General features: G+C 38.7%; 1 protein-coding gene across 2 annotated transcripts in view; it reads right to left on the bottom strand.

The window, feature by feature from the left end:
- Window positions 1–4963: 4963 nt before the first annotated feature.
- The window catches only part of LOC124059369 (neprilysin-like), a 32102-nt gene continuing 11557 nt past the window's right edge, over window positions 4964–25508 (bottom strand). For both annotated transcript variants that reach the window (XM_046389309.1, XM_046389310.1), the window contains exons 5-23: window positions 20154–20234; window positions 19630–19725; window positions 19420–19538; window positions 19215–19283; window positions 18472–18606; window positions 17844–17945; window positions 17600–17736; window positions 17338–17431; window positions 16064–16192; window positions 13296–13394; window positions 13102–13179; window positions 12779–12882; window positions 12395–12453; window positions 12157–12276; window positions 11677–11810; window positions 11202–11267; window positions 10240–10335; window positions 8975–9051; window positions 4964–8827 (exon numbers count right to left, since the gene is read on the bottom strand). In XM_046389309.1, the coding sequence (XP_046245265.1) occupies window positions 8728–8827; window positions 8975–9051; window positions 10240–10335; window positions 11202–11267; window positions 11677–11810; window positions 12157–12276; window positions 12395–12453; window positions 12779–12882; window positions 13102–13179; window positions 13296–13394; window positions 16064–16192; window positions 17338–17431; window positions 17600–17736; window positions 17844–17945; window positions 18472–18606; window positions 19215–19283; window positions 19420–19538; window positions 19630–19725; window positions 20154–20234 (1895 nt within the window). In that variant the 3' untranslated portion in view covers window positions 4964–8727. The remainder of the gene's footprint in view (window positions 8828–8974; window positions 9052–10239; window positions 10336–11201; window positions 11268–11676; window positions 11811–12156; window positions 12277–12394; window positions 12454–12778; window positions 12883–13101; window positions 13180–13295; window positions 13395–16063; window positions 16193–17337; window positions 17432–17599; window positions 17737–17843; window positions 17946–18471; window positions 18607–19214; window positions 19284–19419; window positions 19539–19629; window positions 19726–20153; window positions 20235–25508) is intronic.

Here is a 25508-nt window from a genome sequence, read left to right as displayed (position 1 = left end):
TGACATGAATAATTGTTTGTTCTATTATAAATGAATCAAATAAACATTTCTGCATTTCTCTCCCCTTCATTTTACGTGACACATCATATATTCTTCTCTACACTGTGAATTATAACTCTATTCAGGCGTCACCATTAGCATCAAATAGATGTCCTAACGAGAACACACTGCTTTTTCTATGAACAGTGTCAGATGTGATACGTTGCCCTTCACTCAGCAGAGCTCTTCAGAGCTCAAGTGGAAAGAAGAACAGAAACTAAAAAAACAAAAAAAAAACAAATACTGTACAACATGTATGTTCACCTTTGTGTGTGTGTGTGAATGAGTGTGTGTGCATGTGCATGTTTGCGTAAGCGTGTCTTCTGTGTATTCATGTCACACTCCTCGGCATCAAATATATTGGGTGTTAGGACTGGCACTGCTGTTGCCATGGCTACCAAACGTCTGTTTTGTTGTTTTTTTGCTTTTTTTCATAGGATGTGAAGACAAAAACAATGGGAAAGAAAATTGGATGGGGAGCTACACTTTTTTTAACACTTTTAATTGTTACGAGCAGAGTCGGCCAGAGGGCCAATATTAAACATAAGCACTTGATGAAATGTTTTACTTCGGGCAGATTACTAAATTTAAGATTAAAGCTGAATTAAGTACAACCTCAAAGATTTCAGCCAGCCAGTGTTTGGATTTCAGCTTGAAGCAATCAAACAACTAATTTTTGCCCGACATGTCAGCTCATAACTTGCCATTACACCTGAGCCTCCAAATCTGTAATAGTAGCCTCGTCAGCTTTAAAGAGCATTTTGAAGTCTGCATTTAATAACAGGGAATTAGACTGTCTGTTTGTTACTGTGGGTTGTGCCAGCCCCACTTTCCCATCAGCAGGAGGTGTAAACCTCATAAGCCTGCACAGGCCAAATAAGCCTGATAACTTGGTGTCAGGTTGAACATGTGCACCAGATGCAAACATCAGCTTGACGGGGTAATGAGCTTGAGATGCATCGCTTATACACACATGTTGTGCAAATAAATGCTAACACATAGTAATTCAGTACTTCAAGGTAATTCAGTAGCATCAGATTGTTTATAACTGGTAGAATACTTATTTGTTTACTACAATGTCAACAAAACAGTACCTCCCACTCCACTCTCCCCAACCTTCACCTGCTAATAAGATGTCTTCCAGGTGAGGTGCATTAATACTGTGTGTTTACTATTTAGATTTCATGTTTATCCTAAAATGAGGCAAATGGTGCAACAAAATGTTTTCTTGCCTTGTGGATTGCAAAAAAGGAACCCTGCATGCGAATTTGATGCTCCTTCCTGACTCATAGGGAAATTTCATGTTGGTTATAACAGCAGCTGTGGGCCAGATTCAACTGTTCTTTTGAAATAAATAAATAAATTAAAGCTTAAAATAAATTCAGATGCCAAACGCCACAATCGGAGTATGATTTTGTTGGGTAACTAGAGAGCTCCTTTATTTTGATGTAACAATCACTCCAGAGGCAGGAGAATAAATTCCAAAAGAATTTCTTTAAAAGCAGAGAAGAAAGCATGTCTCCGGATCAATTTCAAACATGTGCCAATTTATGTCTCTATGACATTTTTTCACAGTGACTCATAATTTTAGCCAGCTGTATCTGTGCATCACAGACGCGCAACAATGCAAGAAACGACAACTACTTATGGATTATTTGGCCTAACGAGCATCGAAAGAGAATGCAAAATGAATCCTGTAACTGAGACAAGTCCCACAGAGAACTGCATTCCAAAGAAGTGACATTTCCCATTGTGACAGAAAGTGTGTTACATCAGCTGAACCAATTAAGTGCTGTGACCTTCATGCCAGTCCGGAACTTGAAGCAGTTAATTAGAACCACAATAGTTTACATTGTCACTGACTGCACTAAGATGTAAGACTAATGAAACTGATCTTTCACCTGTCTGCCGCTAAAAGAGGATCAATGCTTCGTCTAATGGCGGCATTGTCTGCAGCTGCACAGTACCCTCACTGAGGAGGGTTTACGGATGAATGTTGTTTTGATTGATTAAAGCTATTTACTCATTTGAAACAACTTCTAAAATGGTTGGGTAAAAATTGTAATTATTTGGATTTGAGTGATTAATGCTCCTATATCTGGGGGGTGTGGTTGAACTACTGCGTGATTAAAGAAGAATAGGAAAATGTTAAGTGTGCTGCAGTGGCTTGATTGCAAAGTGAGAATAAAAGAAGGAAAAAAAATGAAATAGTGTGAGTGAGCTGCCAGGACCTGTACCTGTGTTTTTAAGCGCATTAGCATAAGCAGACAGGCAGCTTAACCTGTTAAAAAGAAATAAAATCCAACACAGAGATCAGCTAGTTTACATTTGCTGTTTGAAGAGAAAATGTAATCTGTAATGGATCCTACACATCTGAAGTAATTTAAATTTTGCATTAAGTCAATCACCACAGGATATGTTCAACAACCACAGGATGTCACTCTTACATAATTATGGAATGAGCACATTTACCTTTGTCAAGAATCAAACATTAGTGTATATTCTGAAAAAGATCTAGTTCTAAGTGGCTTAAAAATCATTTTGTGATTGACAACATAGCCAATAATGGAAAAATATTAGAGAGTAAAGTAGTATTTAGTGGTATTTAGAGTAAATATTGAGTGTTAGAGGCTCACTGTTTTGCTTGAGGGTATATTAAAATTTGTAATGTGCTAAATTTCAGGTGTTACAGTTCTCCTTAGGAGCACGGTGTGTTACTTGTTTCAAAGACATAAATCTTTGAAACAGTAAAAGTTGTTTACTGCTGCTGTCTGTGCACTCACCAAGAAAAAATAGTGCATTTTCAAATGACACTTAACTTGTGTATTAAACCAACAGCACAAATAACAATGAGACTTTCAGATGGGCAGAATACTTCTTTATGCCTGAGAGTGCATCAGTATTAATCCTGTGGCAATTAAAAGTTTTTACAGGAAATTCTGCCTCTTTAAAGTCGAAATGGGTTGTTATCGGTGGCCTTTAACAATGAGAGCACAGCAAGTACACTTCACAATAAGAGCTCCTTTCAGATCAACTGTGCAATAACACAGGGCCCACTCTAATTGATAACCTGAAACACTTTCTTACTTATGATACTAATAAATAATTTGATTGTGAATGCACATGTGTGGTTTTGTGAATGTGTTATTTGCAGATGTGGGTTGCCCAAAGGGCACATGAGGGAAGGCGGAGTCACTGAGATCAACAGAAGTGAGCAGAATGTACGGAGACCTAAACAAAAGAAAGGTCCAACATGGCTAACTTTATTAAAAACTTCTATTATATTGTTATATATATTCTTTTCCACTCAGAGATTTATTTATTTATTTTGCTCAAGTTATTCTTCTCTTTCTTACTACGTTTGAAAGCTTGAAAATCCCCCACGACCCGTGTTACTTGAGAATAAAACCTTAGCCATCCATAATGTGCAAAGTGCAAAACAGCTCCCAGGAACATGCTGAGGTGCTGTAATGTTAGCTGTGATGTTAGCAAGCATAGCTGCTAATGACAGGGAAGGTGAGAGCACGAGGAAAGTGGGTGGTGTGAACAAGTTATCTGCCAAAGTGCTATCAGCCAGAGAGAGTGAAAGGGGAAGCCAGGCAGTAAATAAGCAGTTGCAACTGATATTCAGCTGAAAACAATACTTGAATGAGTGAAAGAGGTGAAATTGCATTCAGATAGAATCATGCAAGCTTATTTTGTACGTTTACCATATATTAAATAGAGTATAAAGAAAAACTAAGCAAATGAACATCTGGAAACCGTAAGAATGGCAGTTTGTTTTAAACTTGACCATTTTCTGGAATGCAAAGTAAAACCCCAAAATATGCTGTTGGTATATTTTGGTAAGAACAATCACAATATGCCAATACAATACATTGTTAAAAATGAAGAAATAAATAAACTTAAACTCATAAACTTCTCAACTTTAATGTTGTGTATTTGCCCAAGTGTGTGTTAGTTCTGGCCCCTTTTACACTCACCAATTCTTCAAGATATTTTTGACACTTTGCTTCAAAGTTTGGCTATATTTCCAGTGCTCCTGCTTGGCCCCCCTGTCCTATACATCCTGTGTGTTATAATTCTCTTTGGCTCTCTCTTTTACCTCTTAACTTCTTGAAGTGTTTCTTTCTTATTCCCTGTACATCCCAGACTGTTTGCCTCTCCGGTTTCAGCCTGGGTGCAAGCCATTCCCTGGCCAGGAAATGTGCTTGCTGGTTCATTGCAGTATGGGGGCATATTTATGAGTTGGCAGCTTGGGAGCAGCCATAAAGATACTGCACATTCATTTATTTGCATTGAGCCTATGACTAACTTCACACATTAGTCGTAAATGCTTATAAGTCCAATCACTGTTAGAAGAGTTTGGACTAATGCTGCATTTAAATTAACATTTCCTTTCCTCCCAGTCTCTGTGGAAATTACAAAATGAAATTAAACCCCATATTCCTAATACTCCCCTCAAGTCAATAATGCTGTATAAGTGAAACAGAATGTAGGGATATCTGTCTATGCCTTAACTATCTTTTGTAACATTGCAGACTGTACACTTGGAAAAATGGGCAGAAACTACTTCTGTGTTTCATGTAAAACATTTTACAAGAATTCCATGTGTGTTTATGTATCTGAAATGCAGAAAAAATAAAATAATAATAAAAAAAACATTAAGTCAAGTCAGCATGACCAAGCTATCCTGAACATTCATATTCGTATACAGTGCAGAATTCAAGCCCAGCATTTAATAATGCTTCTCATTTTAATGCTCTGCCAAAAATAACTGCCAATGCTTAAGATGTTATGTAAAACATAACATTTCTTGGTATCAGATTTACGAGCTAGCATTTATTCAGAAGAATCATTCAGATGCTAAAACAACACAAGTATGCACAAACACACACATGAAACCTCGCCTGCAGGCTGAGAATGTTATTTAAAGATTTATTTTAAAAGAAAAAAAAAACTGCTTCTCATTATGATTATCATTATTATTATTATTATAAAGTATCTAAATACAGGCAACTGAGGTATATCTGTCTTTCTACAGGTGGAGTGTGTGAGAGACAGAGAGAGAAAGAGAGAGAGAGAGAGAGAGAGAGAGAGGCAGAAAGAAAGAAAGCCTGAGGGAGTGAGTGACTGACAGAGAGAGGAAGCCTGCACAAACAATGACGCGTACAAGTTACGTGGAAATAACAATGTATAACGGTTAAACATGGAGGGTGTGGTATACAGTCTGAAGAAGTGGTATACATCATTCATTTCACTAATTTCTGTAGAATAGGCAAAGGCAAAAATTTCCACAATTAATGACCTTATATCACAACCTCGGTTACATTTTAACATAGAAAATATAGCCATACAAAACAATGAATCCTATACTGGAATCCGCAGACTTCATACATCCTTCTGCATTCAGAAAAAATGCACGCACTTTTGAAAAGTCCATTAGGGTCCGGCAAATACTCTGTAAGTTTAAAATAGATAGGATAAACACATTCCTTTTCAAAAGCTTAATTATATCTTCTGTCAACTGTTTTTACTTCAGTGTGGAAAATAATCATAAAAAAGATGGATATTATGGTGCCTTTCATGTGATTAAACCAGCTATGACATCACAAACCTTTCTCAAAGTAATAGTTCAACATAATGCGAAATACACCTACTCACTTTCAAATTAACTGAGAAAATAGATACTCTCATTACCACTCTATCAGCCAGTTAACATCAGCTACAGCCAGGAGGTGGTGACATTAGCTTAGCATAAAGACTAGAATCAGGTATAGCTACACACTTACAGCACAACAGTTCACGCAATACATTAAGGTTTCCTAAGGTCTTGTTATCACGATTTTGCTGCCAGGCAACTCGTGGACACCCAGCCAAAAACAGTTAAGCACATACAGGTTAAAAAAGTTTACATTGTAATTATACAATTCTTTGAACTGAGACAGGCTAGCTCAGTCTTTATGCTAAGTTAAGTTAAATAGCTTCATTTAACTTGCCGCAACAAAGAATATAAGAATGTGAAAAGTCAAACATTATGTAATTATTTGACTTGAAAACAACTTCAACAGCTTTAAAATAATTTTGATGGTACACTGACTTGTAATAAAGAAAACAATGCCTTTATCATTCCTACACCCCCAAATGGCTGTTGTTGCACTTTGTAACTTGGGCAAGTGGGTACAATCTCCAGTAGATAGTACATGACACTTTATGGCATGAAGTCACACAATACCAACTATATTGCTTATAAATTTTATGTTTTCTGGTTTTCACTCTGATGTCCTTTTGCTGCTTTGCCTCAACTCTCAACATTTACAGTTTCCTGATAACCTTAGCTTTACTTGTTGCTAAAGTATCTGCTGCTCCCATTATATAGCTGGCACAGTTAGCTGCTAGCCTAAACTGGAGTGGGAGCTAGAAGCATTGGAGTGTTGGTTGTTTACAGGGCTAGTACAGAAGCTTTGGATTGCTGGGAGAAGGAGATTTTCAGTCCCAGAAACGGTAATGCTGGCGGGCATCGGTATTGGTGGACTGCCTCAGCAGCCTCCGTGAACACCATTATGACAAAGGCGAAAAGACCGAAGACAACGAAGCTATGGTAAGATGAGAAAGAGTGACAAAGTCAGAGTCCAAAAAAGAATGAATTTCAGACTAACTTTTACTTATTGGTGAGAGCTCAGCAAAACAAAAGGAAGCAAGGCAGATGCCAAGCTGGCCTTCTTGTTTTTGGACTATCAACATCAACTAATTAACGTCAGGTGGCTTCTTATGTCTTTTGTTGTTGCATTTGCTTGATATTTGGCTGTGCAGTTAGATTTGTGGTAAGCAAAGTTCTTGTTTTTTTTTTTTTTTTGTCATAGGTAATGTCATCACAACAAATGTATGTGCACAGTTAATTTCAATCAAAAATGTTTAAGGGCACCAAATTGCTAAAAGAAAACCCCAAAACACATTTTTTGCATAATGTTGCTTTAACGTTTCATTTTCTTATCCTTTGTTCCCCCCCAAATAAACGTACACATTCTCACTCACAGTAGCACAACAGATCATGTAAGCAGTCCCCAACCACTGGGCCGTGGACCAGTACCAGACCGTGGATCACTTGCTGCTATTTTATTTCCATTGTATTAACTATATCTGCAGGGTGTTTTATTTTGAAAAATGACCCAATCAGCTCCCCATCACTTCTGTGCCTCTTTCCCACACTTCCCACACTCTGTCACAGTTTTGATACCCTATAAATTAAGCCCACAAGTTAACCCTAGCTAAAATGCAAACTACAAATGTCACTGGAGAGCTGCTCATTTATGAGACAGCAGGACACTCTTAGACTGCCAACAAAAAGAAAGCTGCATATAAAAGAAAATACCAAGAGTCCCACTTATATTACAGGTGATTCACTTACTCCAAGCCTGCTCTGTATAATATGTGGAGATCAGCTATCCAACGAAGCCATAAAGCCTTCAAAACTGCTTTGCCACATAGAGACCAAGCACCCTGCATTAAAAGACAAGCCTTTGGAGTTTTTTGGAAGAAAAAAAAAAAAAATCTCAGGGCTCTCACTGATTCTGTGTTGTGGTGAGTTGTATTATTATGCACTTTATTATGCTTTATCATGTGTGTGCAATGGCTGGTCTGTGGAAAAATCTTACATGAATTCAGTCCGTGGTGCATAAAAGGTTGGAGACCGCTGATGTAAGGCATACCAGTTTGCTTGACAAACAGTGGGCAGCGATCATAATGACTTAGAAAGACTGGAAAACACACAGCGACATCCACACAGAAACACACAGGAGGTTCAGTGAACGTACAAAAAAGGTCTGGTGTCTGTCGATTGTCAGCTCAATGATTCATGACCAGCTGTCATCTTAAAGGCAAAAACGTCGTTTTGGTTTATTTGACATACTGCTAATGAACAGCAGCCACCTGTCAACTGCAGTTAAATCATTAACATTAAATATAGAACAGTATTACATAATATGTGATTACGATTAAATATTTACTGGTGTTTTCAACAAAATAATCTTTTCTGTAATAATTTAGCTAAACTAGTCCCACGTATTAACAAAGAGTACATTACAAGTACATTGTAGAGTGTATGTAGATGAAGGCTGAAACAACCCAGAACCAGAAACCAGAGGCTTTATGAGAGGCATACAGCTCAATCCCACATACAGTACAGTGGTTCAGCCCTGTTACATGTATATAAGTGTGAGTAGGTGTGTGGTTTATTCATATGTCAGTGGGTTTGAGCACATTTGTCTGTCTACCCTTTTCTTCAACAACTTGTCCAGCATTCTGCCTGTAACACACTCAAACACACATTGGCAGACTCACAACAGACAATAAAACAAGATGAAAATGGAAAGAAGAAAAATCAAAAAGACAAGGAGGGATTTCATTCAGTGAGTAGCAGAATAATCAGGCTGATTGAATGAACTACGGTATCAGAGTTGGAGAGACAGTGCTCCGTCTGTCCGTCAGGGTACACTCCACTGCATTCCTTGGGGGAAGTGCATACTGCAGTATCAGTCCACCAGCCCTGGTCCTTCCAGTAAAGAGCTAACAATAGCTTCCACTTCCCTATAGTCCTGCACAAGTGCTCCAACAGTCAGTGGGGAGAGGTACTGTGAGAGAACAGGGACCATCCACATGATAACAGTCCCAATCCCAGAGGTCTGTGGATCACCACACACGGCAGGTGTTCTCAGGGACCATGTAGCTGCCCTTGTTGCAGCTGAATGCTTTGGCAAATTCTGGGAAATTTTGAAGGGAGCCCAGCACTCTGTAACACACACACAAAGATTGTTGGTTTGGGTTAAAATTGCTATATTAGGTTACTTGTCATCTTGTCAAGGTTTCTAGATATTGGTGACTACTATAATTTGTTTTCCTGCCTTTTGTTCCACATAGCTGAGTCATGTAAATGTACCTGAATTTCCCTGGACTGTGTACATCTACTTTGATGGAATTAACAGCTTGCTCTGGCCGGTATGTTCCACACCACACCTGAAATGGACAAAGATTGGGACATATTGCATTGTATCAGTGCATTGTCAAAATATTCTTTATTCACCTATCCAGCAAATGAAACATCAATCCATTCTTCCATTTAGGAGTTGTCAAGTTGCAATCAGCCTCTAGTTATCCACCCTTCTATCCATCCATCCACCCATCTTTAGATCTATCAGAAATCAACCATCTATCCACCAAATTATCCATGCATTCATCCATTAATTTATTATATCATTACATATACTGTATCCATTGATCTTCCTATGCCGCTTATCCATCAGGGTCCCAGGGGGACTGGAGCCTATCCCAGCTGATAACAGGCAAGAGGTGGGGTACACCCTGGACTGGCCACCAGTCAATTGCAGGGCGGACACACAAAGACAGAAAACCACACACGCACACACTCACACCTAGGGGTAGCATTGTAGGGTAGCCAATTAACCTAATGTGCATGTTTTTTTGATTGTGGGAGGAAGCGGAAGAACCCGGAGAAAACCCATGCAGGAACAGAGAGAACATGCAAACTCCCTCAAAACTGTCATGCCTGGTGTTTTTTGGTTATGCTTTGTCTTTTGATTTCTGTCCATGTGCCATGTTCCATGTTTGTCTTGTGCTTCCATGTATTATGTTCAAGGTTTTTGTCATGTCCTGTTTTATTTTGAAAATGTCTCTTCCCCTGTGTGCCCTGTTTTCATGTAGCTTTGCTTTGGTTTTCCTGATTGCTTTCTCCCTCCTGATGTGTGTCACCTGTGTCTCGTTGTCATGTCTATTTAGTCCTTGTCTTCCCAGTCACCTTTGTCTGAGCGTCTGCATTTTTTCCCCATGCCATGCCAGGAACGTGTTGTTGGTTTTGCCTTGCCATGCCATGCCATGCCTTGTTTTTTGCCACAGTAAGTGTGTTTTTTTTGAGTTCAGTTTCGTTTAATTAAAGACTTTTGCTTGGATCTGCCTGCCTGCCTGCCTGCTCTTTTGACTCTGCATCGGGGTTCAGCTCTTTTTGCGTCGGCGACACCGACCAAACCTGACAAAAACTCTCTTACTGTGAGGCAACGGTGCTAACCACAGCACCACCGTGCCACCCTGATATACTGTATATATTCCATAAATTCATCAATTAAGCAGTCAAACAATCAAGCATTCAGTCAGTCAGACAAATTCAACCATCCATCATCCATTAACTACCTGAGCAAAGTTGAGGAAGAAGAGTTGATCATGGGAAAGGTCAATGCCAGGCAGTGGTGGCTCGTTTCCATTCTCTTTCACATAGTTTTTATAGGCCTGCAGTATTAATAGAGGGAGATATTTATTAAAAAATAGCTCAAAATGAACCATTATAAAAAGACTTAAAAGGACTGTATAAACCTCGTCAAAAACATTCCATGTTATACCTCTTAAACAAATAAGGGTGTTCTTATTAGTAAATGTCCTTAATGGGCCTACCATTTCTGACTCATTACCATTCAGTGTTAACTTGGGAAATAAGCAATAAACCAAGAAAGTTAAATTTTAAATACACTATTCTAATATTGGTAGTTATTTTATTGTCTTTATAAAGCAGTATCATTTCTGAGAATATTACCTGTAAACACCTTCTTCCTATTTGACTCGGAAGAAATTCTGAGGTCGCAACAATGCACAAGCTGCTGCAGCAGTTTATCTAAAATATATTCGAGCAACTAAATTGTCGTTGGGGTCACTTAAAAAAATACACTGTCACATTTCCTGTCCAGCATGAAATTCTGATTATAGCATATGGATGTGTTGCTAATACTATTCATCCAATAATAACAAGAAAGGAATTGACCTCAAATGAGTGACATAACTGACAATGTCAATGTAAAGAAATACAAAACAAATATTTGCATGAAATTATGATTCATGTATAATAAGAATATTTGTTGTCTCTTTGTGCATTCAAATGCCATCTTTCTGTTCACCTCTGGTCAAAACTGCTGAAATCAGCAACAACATTGTGTCATTCATCGATGTATTTTGCTAAGGGGCCAGTCAGTGACCTGACTCAATGAAAAACTATTAATTTTAATGAGCAAAAACAATAACAAACCGCAGACTGAATGTTATGCGGTCATCTTTAAAACGAGGCTTCTAAACCCAGTTTCTTCCTTTGTTCTTTGGCTCATTACCTGATATGCCTGTCGTATCCCTCCATTGTCAGCAATGTTCTCCCCGAGGGTGTTGTTACCATTTAACTGGAGAGGGAACATAAAGAGAAAGAACGCAAACATTGGCAGGGGAAATAGACAGAGTGAGATAGTAATTTTTCCTCTGTATTTCAGCAATTTACAGATATCACTCTTTGGGATACAAGAAATAATCCAATGGGATAAGAGAGGCATTGTTCAAAGCAATAGAGCAGATGTGGGCAGACAAAGAGAGGGAGAGGGATTGAAATGTCAACACAAAATATTAAAGGAAGCTGAGGCAGAGAAGAGATGAGCCTGCAAAACCAGGGGAAAGATGGAAATGGATAGGCTGGCAAAGGTACCAGAAAAGCAAATAAAGGAGCCACAGAGCAAAGCTTGGGGTATTATTTATGAGAAAACACTGCTGTAAATTCTATTTAAAAAACTAGAGATTAGATCTACGAGGATAACATACATGAAGTCCATCGGCCAGGTCCCAGGAGAAGTTGCTGTACTGATTGACAATGCACTTTGACAGCTCCAGGAACCTCTGAGTGGAGTCTGGTGTCCACCAGTCCTTCAGGTCACCATCCTTATCATAGTTACGACCTAAAACAAGAAGCCAAATGCATGAAGATGAAGATGGCTGGTTGAATTTTATCAATAGGAGAGAAAAGACTGTGACAGCTCTAAAATGCTACAAGTGATGTCAATTATATTTTTTAATTTCATATCGCTCATTTACATTGTGTATGCAGGGGGCTTTTAGATGTGGTTTGCAATGAAAATGAGGACAGTGAAAAATGATCTGATGTGGCATATGCAGAAATGGAATTTCAAAACACATATTTTGTGATGTGGTACCAGAAAGGGAAATATTTTGTTCCAAATACCAATATAATCTGCCAAAGCTGCCTCTGGGAGAAACACAGAGAAACAGTGTGGAAAATCATACCATTGTCATCAAAGCCATGTGTGATCTCGTGACCGATTACCATGCCAATGCCACCATAGTTGAGAGATTTAGCCTGGCCTTTACTGAAGAAAGGCGGCTGGAGGATACCTGCAGGGAACACTGGCACCAGAGAATCACAAAACAACTAATTAGGTCTTTTCTGATTTTAATGTATAATTTTGAATTGTTGCACACATATTTTCTCATGTGATGATATAATGTGCGTTTGTGAAAATACCTATTTGGTTTTTGCTGGATGAGTAGAAGGCATTGACAACAGCTGCTCCAGTTACCCACCTGGAGAAGACAGAAGGGTGGAGTAAAAGAATGGGACACTGAACAACACCATTAAAATTCAATGAAAGATATTAAATTTATCCTGTGGTTTCTAACAACAAGCTAATTTTAGCATTGCTGTTGTGCTTAGTGGAGAGCAGAAGTGTATGAGCAAGTGGGAGTTTGTGTGGGAGAATGTGAATACACGGTGCTAAATACATAACAGTTTGTCACACAGAAACACAAGTAATTTACAATATTTGTCTTTCATTTTTAATTCAAATTATTACCCTATAATAAGCCTGTTTGCTAAGCAATTTTTATTGTCCCCACAAGGGAATCTTACTCCTCTTTGTTGACTTTGACTCTGAGTTTCCGCAGGCGTTTCTTCTGCACATACTCCAGGTTCTGTAAGATGTTTTCAAAGTACTCCTCTGCACTGTAGGCCAGCTAACACCAACACACAGCCAAGGAAACAGGAGGATTAGCCATGATAAGAGCTATCAACACGTAGTCATATATTCTCCAGGAGAACTCATAAAAGCCAAGAATTCACAAAGATGTTTTCACAGAACTGATATGCATCTTCAATGAACCCCTCTGGATTCTGTTACACTAATTCAGTGAAAGAAGAAAAACATTCATAATCGTATGTTTTCAGACACCCACATCTTTGTACTCGTTGTTAAGGTATTCATCATCCATGATATTGTCAGAGTAGCCGATCCGCTCCCGAATAGCTCGGGCCTACAGAAAAGTAGAGAAGGAAAATTGACAAACAAATGTCAGTCATCTTGTATTCTAAAGAACAGAATACAACCCAGTACAACACAATATAATACAATACAACAGACAACCAATACCTTCTCCTCAGCTGCTCTCTTGGTCTGTGCATCCATCCAGGTCAGATCATCGAGGGTACTAATGAACACTTCTCGTATGTCTTTTATCATCTCCTCCATCTGATGCCCCCACACGCACACACACAAAGAGAGAAAGAGACCCAAATATGACATTATAACAATGAAATCTATATTATGAAAAAAGCTCGACATTAACCGTCAGCCAGTACAAGCTGTCTATAGTGTGGGAGTTTTTTTTCCTGAAGGTCTCCAGAGAGGATCCAGTGGAAAGGACTCAGGAGGAAAAAAAGAAGAAATCTTCCATGATGTTGTGCAACACAGTCATAAAAACACACATCCCTGACACAGGCCTCATTATTACCCAGTCACATATCAGTGTAAGAGCACTCAAGGTTACACTCCCACTGTGTAGGAGTCTGATGACCTTGGGTAATTTTATCTGCGTAATAATGTTCATGTGATTAATATGACAGATGGAACAGTAACAAAAAGATCACCAATTATTTTTATGTATGAGTAAAAGGAAGTTAAGCAATGGGAGTTAGGTCATTACTAGTGACTAAAAGTGACAAACAAAAATTTGGTAACCTAAGTTAAAAAAGAAAAATAAAAAGTTATGAGGAAATTCCTACTTCTTAACCAAAGTCTCAGCTTGTTGTTTTCAAATTCTGTACAGCAAAAGTCTGCTGTACTGGATGCAAATTTGCGGATTCATTATTGATAACGCTACTGATTTACATTCTGCATCTTCGGACCTTTAAATATTTAAATTTGCTTATGGATGCACCCAGCAGCTTGGAGTTGAATTTTGTGTTACTGAAATGATCCAGAGTCATAACTCTAAATGATAGAAGAGGTACTTGAGCTTAATGTCCCACCATTACCATAATATATTAAACAAACAAACTATGCAATACTGATGTAGCCAATAAACAAATACTTTTATGACAGCAGCATACTTTTCCTCACAGAACAAACTGGCGCAACTGCACTGGTGTCAAGATGATGAGATTTTCTATGTTTATAGTCAAATTTGCACAACAAGGTGCTTAAAATCTGTATTAAAAACTCACTTTTCAGGTGGAATCCTTGCTGTAAATGTATTGCTCTTTAGTTACAGAATTTAGAAGAATAAAAGAAAAAAGAGACTGACTGAGAGACAGACTGACTGACGCCACCACGATGGCATAATACTGTGCAAACCATGTGCTGTACCATCACCATTATCAGACAGTAAAGAAGCTAATTGTCTCCACAAACAAAACAAAAACAGAATAATTTAGAATTATCCACAAAAAAAGTGACCAAGACAATAAAAAAAAAAGGATGAAAGCAAAGCAAGGAGGGAAAAAATTAAAAACAGCAGTGGCAGTGAAGGTCACCCTTCCAGATCCCTCTAACCACAGTTGTGCTTTGTGAACACACAGACATTCCAGCATCTCATCATATCAGCAGACCCCTCGCTAACACACTGCATGGCCACTTGGACAACATGCTGTGGTTCACCACAAAACAGCAGGGAGCCTCACTGATGAGGCTTCTCCAAAAGCCTTTTAGCATGCAGCATGTGTGTGCAAGGGCGTGTGTGTTGTGAACATGCATAGATGTCTGTGGTTGCGCATAATGCGTTGTATTTGTATGTGAAATCCTTTAATATAATTTACATGGATCAAATTCAGGATTTATATGCACACATGAGCCTACTACCTTTGTATGTATGATGATAGTTTGCTTTAAAAATGCACTTACCCACAGCAACTGAATTTGATTTAATATGCTCATAACATCCTCTCAATACTCAAAGATTAAAATATTCATTACATGTAAAAAAATCCCACAGTAAGCAATATACTGTTATATTATTAGATTATCATATATTATCATAGTTTCATCAAATGTAAGTGGTATTCTACTGTTACAGTTGCTCATAGGTCTAATTTTAAGTTCTTTATTTACTCACAAGAAGTCTAAAATCAGAACTCTAAAATCAACTCAATTATAGTGCTTGTGTAAATATACTTAGTTATTTTCCACTGATGATCATTCTTACATATCTCTGTGGTGGAGATACGGTTGGCAGCTGCAGGTCAACCCTGCACGTTCACACACATATGTAGGACCAGGGAAAGGGGTGTTGATATGTTGATATATCACACACAGTGACACATTTGCCCACACACTCACACACACACACACACACACACACACATGCTGAAATGGGAAAAAATCCAGAGGATGACAAGAGGTTTTACGATGTGTGAGACACTAAGCATTACGACAGATGTACACAGTCATACACACAGTCTGATTCAAATAAACACAGTCATGTGCCAAAGCACACACACACACACACATGCCCAGAGTTGAGATTTACAGTGTGGGTGGTGTGGGCATAATAACAAGGACCACTTGTTTAGCTGCTTTCAATGGGTGCACGCAAAAAATACAGTGCTGTGGTGGAAACACAAGACACAAGGCTAACAAAAAAACATAGCTGAGATACAAAAACGCACTGAAATGTGATATGACTGAAACACATGCTCTCATACTGTATATATAATTGTATATACACATAAACACTGTTTTTGTGAAAACATATGCCCTGCAGATTCATCTCTATGACTCCCTATGACTGCGGCAGTTCCAAATGTCAATAAACAAGTGAATGTAGTACATATTTAATTAGTTTGCAACAACTCTGTTATCCTAGATCTAATTTAAATACAATCTAATAATCTGAAGAAAAGCCCCCCGCCCTCACTACTGACCAGTTCTTTGCTCTTTTCAGAGAAGGCCTCCTGCACATATAGTCGTCCTACAGCATTGTCCAAGTTATTGTTGACGTAAAGCGCACATTGTCGCCACACTGCTGCCTCTGACGTTGTCCCAGACAGAGCCTGCGGAGGAAGTAACAAGGCACCAATCAGTGAAAGATGCAAGACAAACCAGTCAGCATCTTGGGTTAAAGAGGCTCAGGACAATTCTTTATTTGTGCCTCCATTATGCATTACCTTAACACTTAGGACTGTAAGAAATAGGGCAGAAGGGAAATATGCATTATGAACGCGATCAGGATTAGAAAGAGTTATAAATGCGGAAGATGAAACAATAAACATCTGGTGTTTATTGGAGCCCAGCTGATATCTTGTGGCCAGAAACTGTAGTGCAGAAACATTTGGAAACATGTAGTTTTTTCAACAAGGCACTGGAAAGTTTATTTGCAGCATGGCTCTATGCTTGGCAATGTCCACCATTTCAGTGCAGATTAAAATACAACATTACTGATGGATTGCCATGGAATGGTGCGCAAACACTCATCGTCCTCACAAGATGAATCCCGCTGATTTAGAGACTTTTTATCTAACGCCACAATCAGTATTGACATCTTTATTTCAAATACTGGATGAATTACCACAAAAATCTAATAGACATTAATGTTCCCCGAAAATAAGTTATGATTTGCTGATCCCTTAATCAACATGTCAAAGTCTGACTTGTCCAATACCTGGGGTTCTTGTTTTTGATCCGGAATTAGTGGTGCTGTGAATTATGCATTTTATTTTATTTTTTTTAATTTTGCAATTAAAGAAAGTCACAGTTTGTCATTAAAACAGGGAAGTCTCATTTAGACTCAGCGTTAGCTGTTCAAGAAGAGAGTTTCTTGTTTCCAACAGCTAGCTAGTCATTGTTAAGCAAGACAGTGCTTCTTATGCAACTGCTGGGTCTGTCAAACTCTTTTAAGTTTCAGTGAAACTTTTACTTCAGCATTCACTTTCATGATGTACAAATTGTACAAAAATGTACAAAATTTGTCTTTTATACTGACAAACAACATATGTGCAATTCATTGCACAATGCAAATTGGATCAACAAATTATTTGACATCAATACAGTACATATTTTTTCCTGAAAAGTCAAATGGCAGTCCACAGAAAGTTTAACATTCAAATTTTGATAGTGGTATCCATCTCTAAAATTCAACTTTAGTTGGCTTTTCTGTTTAACTATACACGGGTTCAGTGTCACGATCCTGGCTGTGTACCTTGCGGAAGGCTTTCCTGGTGTCCCTGTAAGCTCTGCTCAGGCCCACCACCATGTTCATAGCAAAACGCCACACCATGTAATTCTGCAGATCCCTGCAAAGAGAGGAAGCATGTTCAGAGAAACTCTTTTGCTCTCACGAAGCTACGTTAAATCAGTAATGGGTGAGGAGTTGTTTTCATTGCATGCAGTGCATTCTCGCCCCCACAAACAGACTCTAACAAACAGGCACAACACACGACAGCAGAATCACACAACCAGACCTCTTGGTGTATCTGGACAGGATGAGGTTGAGTCTTCTGTAATAGTTGGGGGAGTAGTTTATAATCTTCTCGGTGTCAGGAACGCTGATGTTGACTGTATCCATTATCTTAGCCGTGAAGTAAGTCCAGTCAAATGTCTTCAGGACAAGTCAAGCACAGACATGTGTGAGAAAACAACATGAGAAAGAGGAAGGACGACGAACAAAAAGTAACTAATTCTGACATATAAAGAATGCATTTCTACCTGCAATTCAACCTCAAGGGTGAAGTTAGCATTAAGGTCACCCAGTTCCATCTTGTTGTAAAGCAACACCGGGTTGTTACGGTCCTCTGGAGTATCAGTAGCCTTGTGGCATGTAAGACAGAGAAGTTGAAAATTAAGAATCCTGTCACATCATAAACCTCCTGTTTCGTGATAAACACATATACAATTCACAGCGCAGGTCCACCAACAACAAACATGTTTGGAGTTTCAAGAGGTTTCAGGTCTGTAAATGTCAGAGCTTGCATAGTGACAGCCTTGTAAAAACCAGCAGGCGAGTGGAGAGTAAGTGAAGCATGGCAGCGAACAGAGCAGGCCAGCACAGAATGACAAACGTGGACTGTGGAAACCTGTTCATGTCTGAGCAAAGTTGTTGTGTACTGATCAGGCTGGTTAAGGGCTTGTGTTCCTTGAGAAGCTGCTCCTGATTGGAGCCACAAATTCACAGAGAGGCTAGAGGTTTTTACTACACATGGAAGAGTAGAAGGTCATTCTGTCAGAAATCATTTGGCACTGGTGCTGGAAAACACGGTTTCCTTACTTCAGTTTGTCTTCTAACCAACTATCTAGGCTTCTGCTGGGAAATTGCATAGTGTGAATGCACACTTACATTGGCGATGTCCCTCTCCAGGTCCATAACTCGTGCCACCTCCTCTCTGATGCGAGTTTCATTGATGGCCAATCCTCGATCAGTGCGGATCAGCTTAGCCAGGTCAAACATAAACTGCTCGTATGCCCGACACGCCTGTCAAACACACATTCATTCATGATATTCCTACAGTGACTTGACTTTAACAGGAAAGAAAGGAGGTGACTGGTTTGGATATAACCATTTACTAAAAAACAGATTCGACAACATGGATTTACGCACAAACACACATATGCTCAGCCTGCCTCGGGCTGAGTGTGGCTGAGTGCTGCTTTCTGCATATTAATTAAGAGTGCATGGTACATTGTAAAGTAAAACCAGAGCAAGCAGGGGATGTCTGCTCTAATCGCAAACATGTGGTCTGGACTGAGACACAACTAAATCTGTTCTTTTTTGCCTCTTTGATTTTCATCACTTACTGCCTTACAGGTTTTATTTATCATAATACACACGTGCTTGCAAATGAATGTAAATGTAGAAATAAACACAAAGTCAATTAAGGTACTATTATTTCAGCTGATGGCCCCATTTTTTGTTGGGCGCAATGTTTCCTGGAACAAACTCCAGGGGACATTTAGCCCAGACTCAGTGGCACTGGACTGAATGAACATATGGAGTTGTTTTCATTGTGCATCAGTTGAAAGCCTCAATTATATTACGTGTGTGCGCATCTGTATCTGTATACATGTGTGTGCGCAGCCTACCTCTGCATAGGGTCCGGTGCACGTGTAGTAATCTCTGGACAAGAGGCCAAGGCTTGTCTGCTGGTCAAACTGCCAAATTAAGGAGATGTGAAGAAATTGGTGGGTGGTTTATTTTCAAGCTGGACGGATATGATGTGTGATAGCATGAATACGGGTCTATGAAGCAGTGAGAGAGACAAGGGTTTTCTAGCAGTTGCACACCTACATGAATGATGTGCGAATTGGAGTCCCTGTCATCTGTGCCAACAAAAAAGTTAACCAAGAGTTGGGTTCCGTATTTCTCGTTCAGCTTGGCGATGACGTCCTCCAACCTCCACGATTTGCCTAAAGAACGGAGGAGGAAGGCAAAGTAAGCCTGAAAGAAGTGCCTTTGCATTTCATCTGCTGTGTGTGACAGTGGAAAATAATACTTTACCATAAATGGTCTCCCAGTTGTCCACAGCTATGGGCCACTCAAACACATCTGGTAGCATGTCAAGCAGAGGAGCCCCACCTCTGTGCTCAATTAAACCTTAAATGGAGCATTGGTACAAACAAGCAAAAAAGTGCTTTTAAAACTGGGTCTTTGTTTTATTACCAGTCAAAATTCAAAGAAAAGAAAGTTGTTATTATTCAAGCTTTGTACCATTTTTTAAACATCACTAATCTATGCAAATTTGGGTGCATTTTAGGAGTTTATTGATGTGACTTCTAAGCCAAAATGCGTTTGAAGGAAGCATTAACTTGCATTACATAATCCAGTAAAGCTAAAAGAAAATAATTCTTACTTTTAAAGCTAATAAGTAATGTGTATTTTTTTTACAAGTTTGATGATAGTTTGACACTGCAATAAACTGAACAAGAGAACCTTTGATGACAGTATGAAAAAATGTTCACTTTGGGATAACAGAAGATATAAAAAGAAATAGTCTGTGTGAGATCTGATGTCTGTTGACGCACTCTCATTGGTGCAGGACTTGTAAAGGGTCTTAGCCTTAGTGAGAGCAGCGGCTTCCCCCTCCACTGTTTTTTCAAGGACACCTACAAATAGAGCACAGAAACAGAACAAGCATGAATGAAAAAGACACAGGCAGAAAGATAAACAGGTTAATGAATGAGTGTACAAGTAGACAGAGGGAACGAGAAAGAAAGAGGTGTGTATATAACTTTAGGTACAATGTGCAAGTCTTTTCATCATTTTGCATTCAAGGTACAATCTAGGTGTCATCCAGAAGGATTCGATCAGTTTTATTAAAGCATGATGCTTGTCAAAAGGTGATGATTTCAAAATGCAGCAGCAGAGCAACCAGTGATCAGAGACAAGATGACATTTTTGTCAATGTTATTCAAAGGGGCAAAAAGGAAGAAGATGAAGATGTACAAATGCATTTAATGGGGAAAAATCTGAATGAAAATAATAGGAAACAAATAAAAATTTAATTCTATATTTTCTTAGTATGTAGCTATGGTTCTTGAAGAACAAATGAAGAATTGTATATTTTTCAAATGACAGCTCTTACTTAGTGTGTACAAAACTGAAAAATTTAAATTGGTAAAATTTTGTTCAGAGAACAAGAACAAGAGCAAGAAGACTTTGGTCAATATTCCATATTCTTAATTTAATATTTTAATTAATATTCTAAATTCTAGAATAATTCTAAAATCCTAGAATTCTAAATTCTGAATTCTAAAATTACCATTAATCAACAAACATTAAGTCAACTTGCCAACTTTTAAAAGATTAAACATTTTTTAAAACATTTTATTACCAAATGTATTAAACGCATAAAAATAGTTAGTACACCAGTACAGGATCACAAAATGATCCCTTGTATGTGCATGGCCAACCTTTGCTTTGAATGGCTGAATAAATAATTAAACACAAACTATTTATTATTTTCAGTGCAATTAATCATTTCATTTGGTTGATTAAGATCATTTGTGTCATTTGTTGCAGAGCTCAACGCTGTCCCATAAACCACAAATTAGATTGACACTATGCAATGCATTTTTTAAATCTCTGGTTACCATAAATTGGATTCTCAGCATGTGAGCGGTAATTAAGGTGAAGCCTGTGACCTCAAAGCAGGGAAGTCAAAGCAAAATTTAAAAAATAAAAAAGTACAGGGGGAAAGAAATCAAGAAGCAGTAAAGCTGAACGTGTGGCAGTAAAGGCAGTAAAGGGCCATTTGAAAACAAGAGTGAACACCGTTGCTTGTTTTATTGCCGGAGTTCATTGCCTCTTCAACACCTGTTGTGGGCATATGGATGCCAGTTAACTCTGCCCCAGGCTAGGTACTATTTCTAGGTAGACAGCTAATCAAAATGAGTGATAAGTGAAGGGGTGTAAACTTATTCAACTGAGGGGGAGGAGAATGCAACCAACAGTACACTTTTCCCGTGCTGCCTGAAGGTACACAGTTCTGTATCGTAGCTTCAAAGTGCAGCCATTCCCTCAGGATCTGTTCATGCTTTTATGCAACTTTGGGCGCGAGAATGAGTTTGTTGAGATAATGCAAGTTCAGCTAACACCCACCTGCTAATTTTGGTGTTTTTCTTAAAATCATCATAATGAATAGAAGTTGTTTTGTTGTGATAGTGTTAGATACACTGCATCTTTTGTCCTTCGAAAAAAAAAAGAGAAACCTCACACCTCCTCAACAGGCATCTCAGGTTTCAGCTCAGCTTCAACATAAACGATCTAATGGTTCGTCATTCAGTACAAAACGTAAAAAAAAACTGTGCCTGTACCACAGCACTATACCTCAAAACATACCTATAGCTATTTCATTTCCTAACTGAGACAGCACAGCAAGTTAACTCCGGATATCGTGATTTACATCATGCTGTTGTTTAATTCACGAGAGATCTGGTAGGGCTTTGATGTGATCCCTTCCCTTGAAATCCGACTGGTCATGGATCAGTGGTACAACAGGCTAAACTGAACTGAAAAAACAAACCATTATGTATAATAATATTTAACCAGAATAATGTGTTAGGACTTGATTTCGTTATAATTATCTTTGAAACAAGCTTCAGTGAAGACTTTGTGTAACAGTTGTTTTTGTCCGAGTCTGTTTATTGAAGTCCAGTCTTTGCTGAAACTTAACATAATCATTTATTTATGTAAGATATATAACCTTTTTGGGGGGACAACATTTTGCTTCTGGCCATGGAAAATAAGCATTTTGTCATTTTTCCTGCTTTTTAATTCATACATTTTTTTTGTTTCCTTCTAAGCACATAAGGAACAGTTAATTTTCCAATGTCCGATGTTTCACTCAATGTCAGAGCACAAACATTTATTGAATGTTTGTACTTCAACCATGTCAGAATTCTGCGTTTGGTTTCTGTATGTATTCACATGACATGCATGTGCCCACATTGCACAAAATGCTCATTGCTACATGAGGGAAATGAACTGAGATCTGTAAAATTGTTTGTTTTTATCATATTTCGAAATACTCCATTGCTGTGCATGTATCAGTCACAATGACTGAATCAACAGCTCACGCGTATCTATTCTTTAAACAATACAAGAACATGTGTTAAGTTTGTATTAAATTTGCATAAGACCTTTAGCTTGTCAGACAGGTCTAACCAAACCTGACTGAAACTATTCCTCCCACTCTCGCAATGATGTGTCAAAATAAATTATGTGACTTATGTGATATTCTGTAACTAAACTAAAGTAGTTTTCAGAGAAGTGCACAAGTTCATATCATTTAATCTAAATCTCTAAATGAAAGATATCCAACTAGGGATGAGAACTTGGCTTAGTTTGATATTTTAGAAAATATGCTTAATGGAGTTAAATAAAAAAAAATATACCGTCTACACCACTGTCATATTTGCCGGTTCAATCCAGTAGCTGGTTGGCAAGCCTGAAAACAGTCTAGCTCTGTCCAAAGGTAACAAAATCCATCTACCAGCACCTCTAAAGCTCACTTATCAAAATATTGTATCAGGTTTGTTTAAACATTGCAAAAAACGAGTGTAAAATCGACAACTCACCATTTTACAGAGGATTATTTTGCTGGACTGTTTCTTCGCCAGGGCCAGAAGCACATAACCCTTCAAATGTCAATTTTACACTTCTTTTTTGTGCTGACATTTTTGTACAGATTAAATAAACAACTTACAAAGTGTTCCAAAAAGGTTTAGAGAAGTCGAGCAAATTTGTAACATCCATCTTCTCATAAAACCCTTGACAGGAAAGGGAATAAGAAACCATCTAAACATGTGCCCCTATTGGTGGAGATCGAAATTAACCACCACCTTTATTAGGAGCAAACAATATGTTTCATTTGCAGCCTCTTCAGATTCGTTCAGTAAATTGGCCTCATTATTTTCTGTCGCTTCTAAATTTACATCTTTAAAAAGCTGCATGGAGATCTGAGGATATATTCCACATCTCAGTGCAACTCCAGAATCAATACAGGAAAAAGGATTGGTCTTAAATTACACAGCCAACTGACAGGAAACTCTCCCCTGAGTCCAGCGACACATCACTCTTGTCACCATAAGCTGGGATCAAAAGATAAAGTTGAAGAAAATTAGATTTTTTTTATTTTTTCTAGGTAATTTTCGGGACTGACATACCAGTCACAATAAAGACAGATAAAGTAGTTAGCATACTTAAGATAGTTTATCACTTCTTTTAGTCTTTGATTTCATTTAATGTCACACCAGATCATTTTGTCTGATAAAAATGTGTTCCTACTTAATTTAAGGAAAACCCACTCGACTGTCATTCAGTCAAAGAGCCCCAAAATATTCCATATTTAATTCAGTATCATTTTCACTGGTCCAGCGGTGTGAGTCATTTCTTTCCTTTATTTCTCCTTTTTTTACACTCTTTGCATGACCGCATTTCACTTCAGTCTCTTTCCACCCTTTCACTTTTCTAATCCTCCCATTTTCTAATTACCATGTGTGCACTATTTATGTGCTCGTTCAATTTTAATGACGTCCTGAGATAGAGACCCTTCACAGGGCGCTTCCTGCAAAAGGGCACAGATCATGTGTGTGTGATTGGATTACTGACTGCCTGGTGCTAATGTTTAACCATAGCAAAGGATTACCCTCTCACTCTCTATCACACACACACACACACTCACAGTCTCTCTCTCTCTTCATGTGTGTGTTTGGATTTATTTGAGAATGGATTTTGTGCCACCTGATGTTTGCTTGAGACATTGCGTACATTTGAACCAAACCACTCAGCATGATACCGAATTTGAATTTTGACTTTCTCCTCCTTGTGTTGCCGTTTTATCCTTGACTGCCTCTAGTTCCGCCAGCCATTTCAATTGTATTGTTTTCATACACCCAACGTAAGGAGACTTTCATTACACAGGGTATATTACACACACTAGCTGTAAGTTGAAACCAAAAATGAGCTGACACTTCAGGAACGTGATGATTAAGAGTTAAACTGGGCAGCTCACCACCATCACCACCACCTCTGCAACACAGGGACTCCAACGAGCTGTCTTCTGCTCACTTTGATTATGTGCCACCAAATTCTTGAAAGCTTCTACCACATGGGTAGATGTTTAGGCTGAAAATCCCTCCTGCATTTTGGTGTCATTTATGGGTGTACTGCTTCATGTCCTCTGCCGTCTATGTCAGAGTTTGATACACACAGACTTTTTGGTGCATTCAGGTGCACCTCAATCTACATCGTGTTTAATGGCAAAGTAGGTGAGTTATGGCCAATAAAATTAAAACTGGTATTTAAATAAATGAAATTGCTAATGACTAAGAATCTCGATGTGGCTGCTGCCAAATGTGCAAAAATCACAGGTGTGATTGCTGCAGGGGCCACACTAATAGCTTCAATATCCAGAGTGACAGAAACACTCACAACCTGCAGCAGCAGGTGCGAGGAGGGGAGGTGGTTGACCATGACCACTGCCAAGCAGAGGAGCAGGTGTCTGACAGGAAAGCCGCCAGACTGAGCAGAAGGAGGGTCTAGTTGAAACGATAAACTGGAAGCAGCATGCAGCAGCGTATCGGGGTCATTCCTCCTCCGAAGCAGCTCTTCACTGTCGGAGGGTGCTGTATCTGGACTACGAAGAAAGCACAGTTTGGGTATTGGGCAAATGGAGAGGCAGCCCGGCAGCAAACCCCACCTTGGCGAAAACAAGTAAGGCAAGTCCAGGTTGGGTCAGTTGTTTTTCCAAGCATGCGTAGAGGGGCAGTGTGCCCTCTGAACACTTGGCCTGTCCACTCTGACTAGCCCAGAGACACAACTGTGACAGTTGAAGAGGTCGGTGTGTTTCCTGGAGTCTCCAATTTGCTGTATTAGCA

Source organism: Scatophagus argus, chromosome 5 (assembly GCF_020382885.2).
Source record: "Scatophagus argus isolate fScaArg1 chromosome 5, fScaArg1.pri, whole genome shotgun sequence".
Classification (NCBI taxonomy): Eukaryota; Metazoa; Chordata; class Actinopteri; family Scatophagidae; genus Scatophagus; species Scatophagus argus.
The sequence above is the reverse complement of the archived record's forward strand: the minus strand, read 5'-3'. Positions and strand labels throughout refer to the sequence as shown.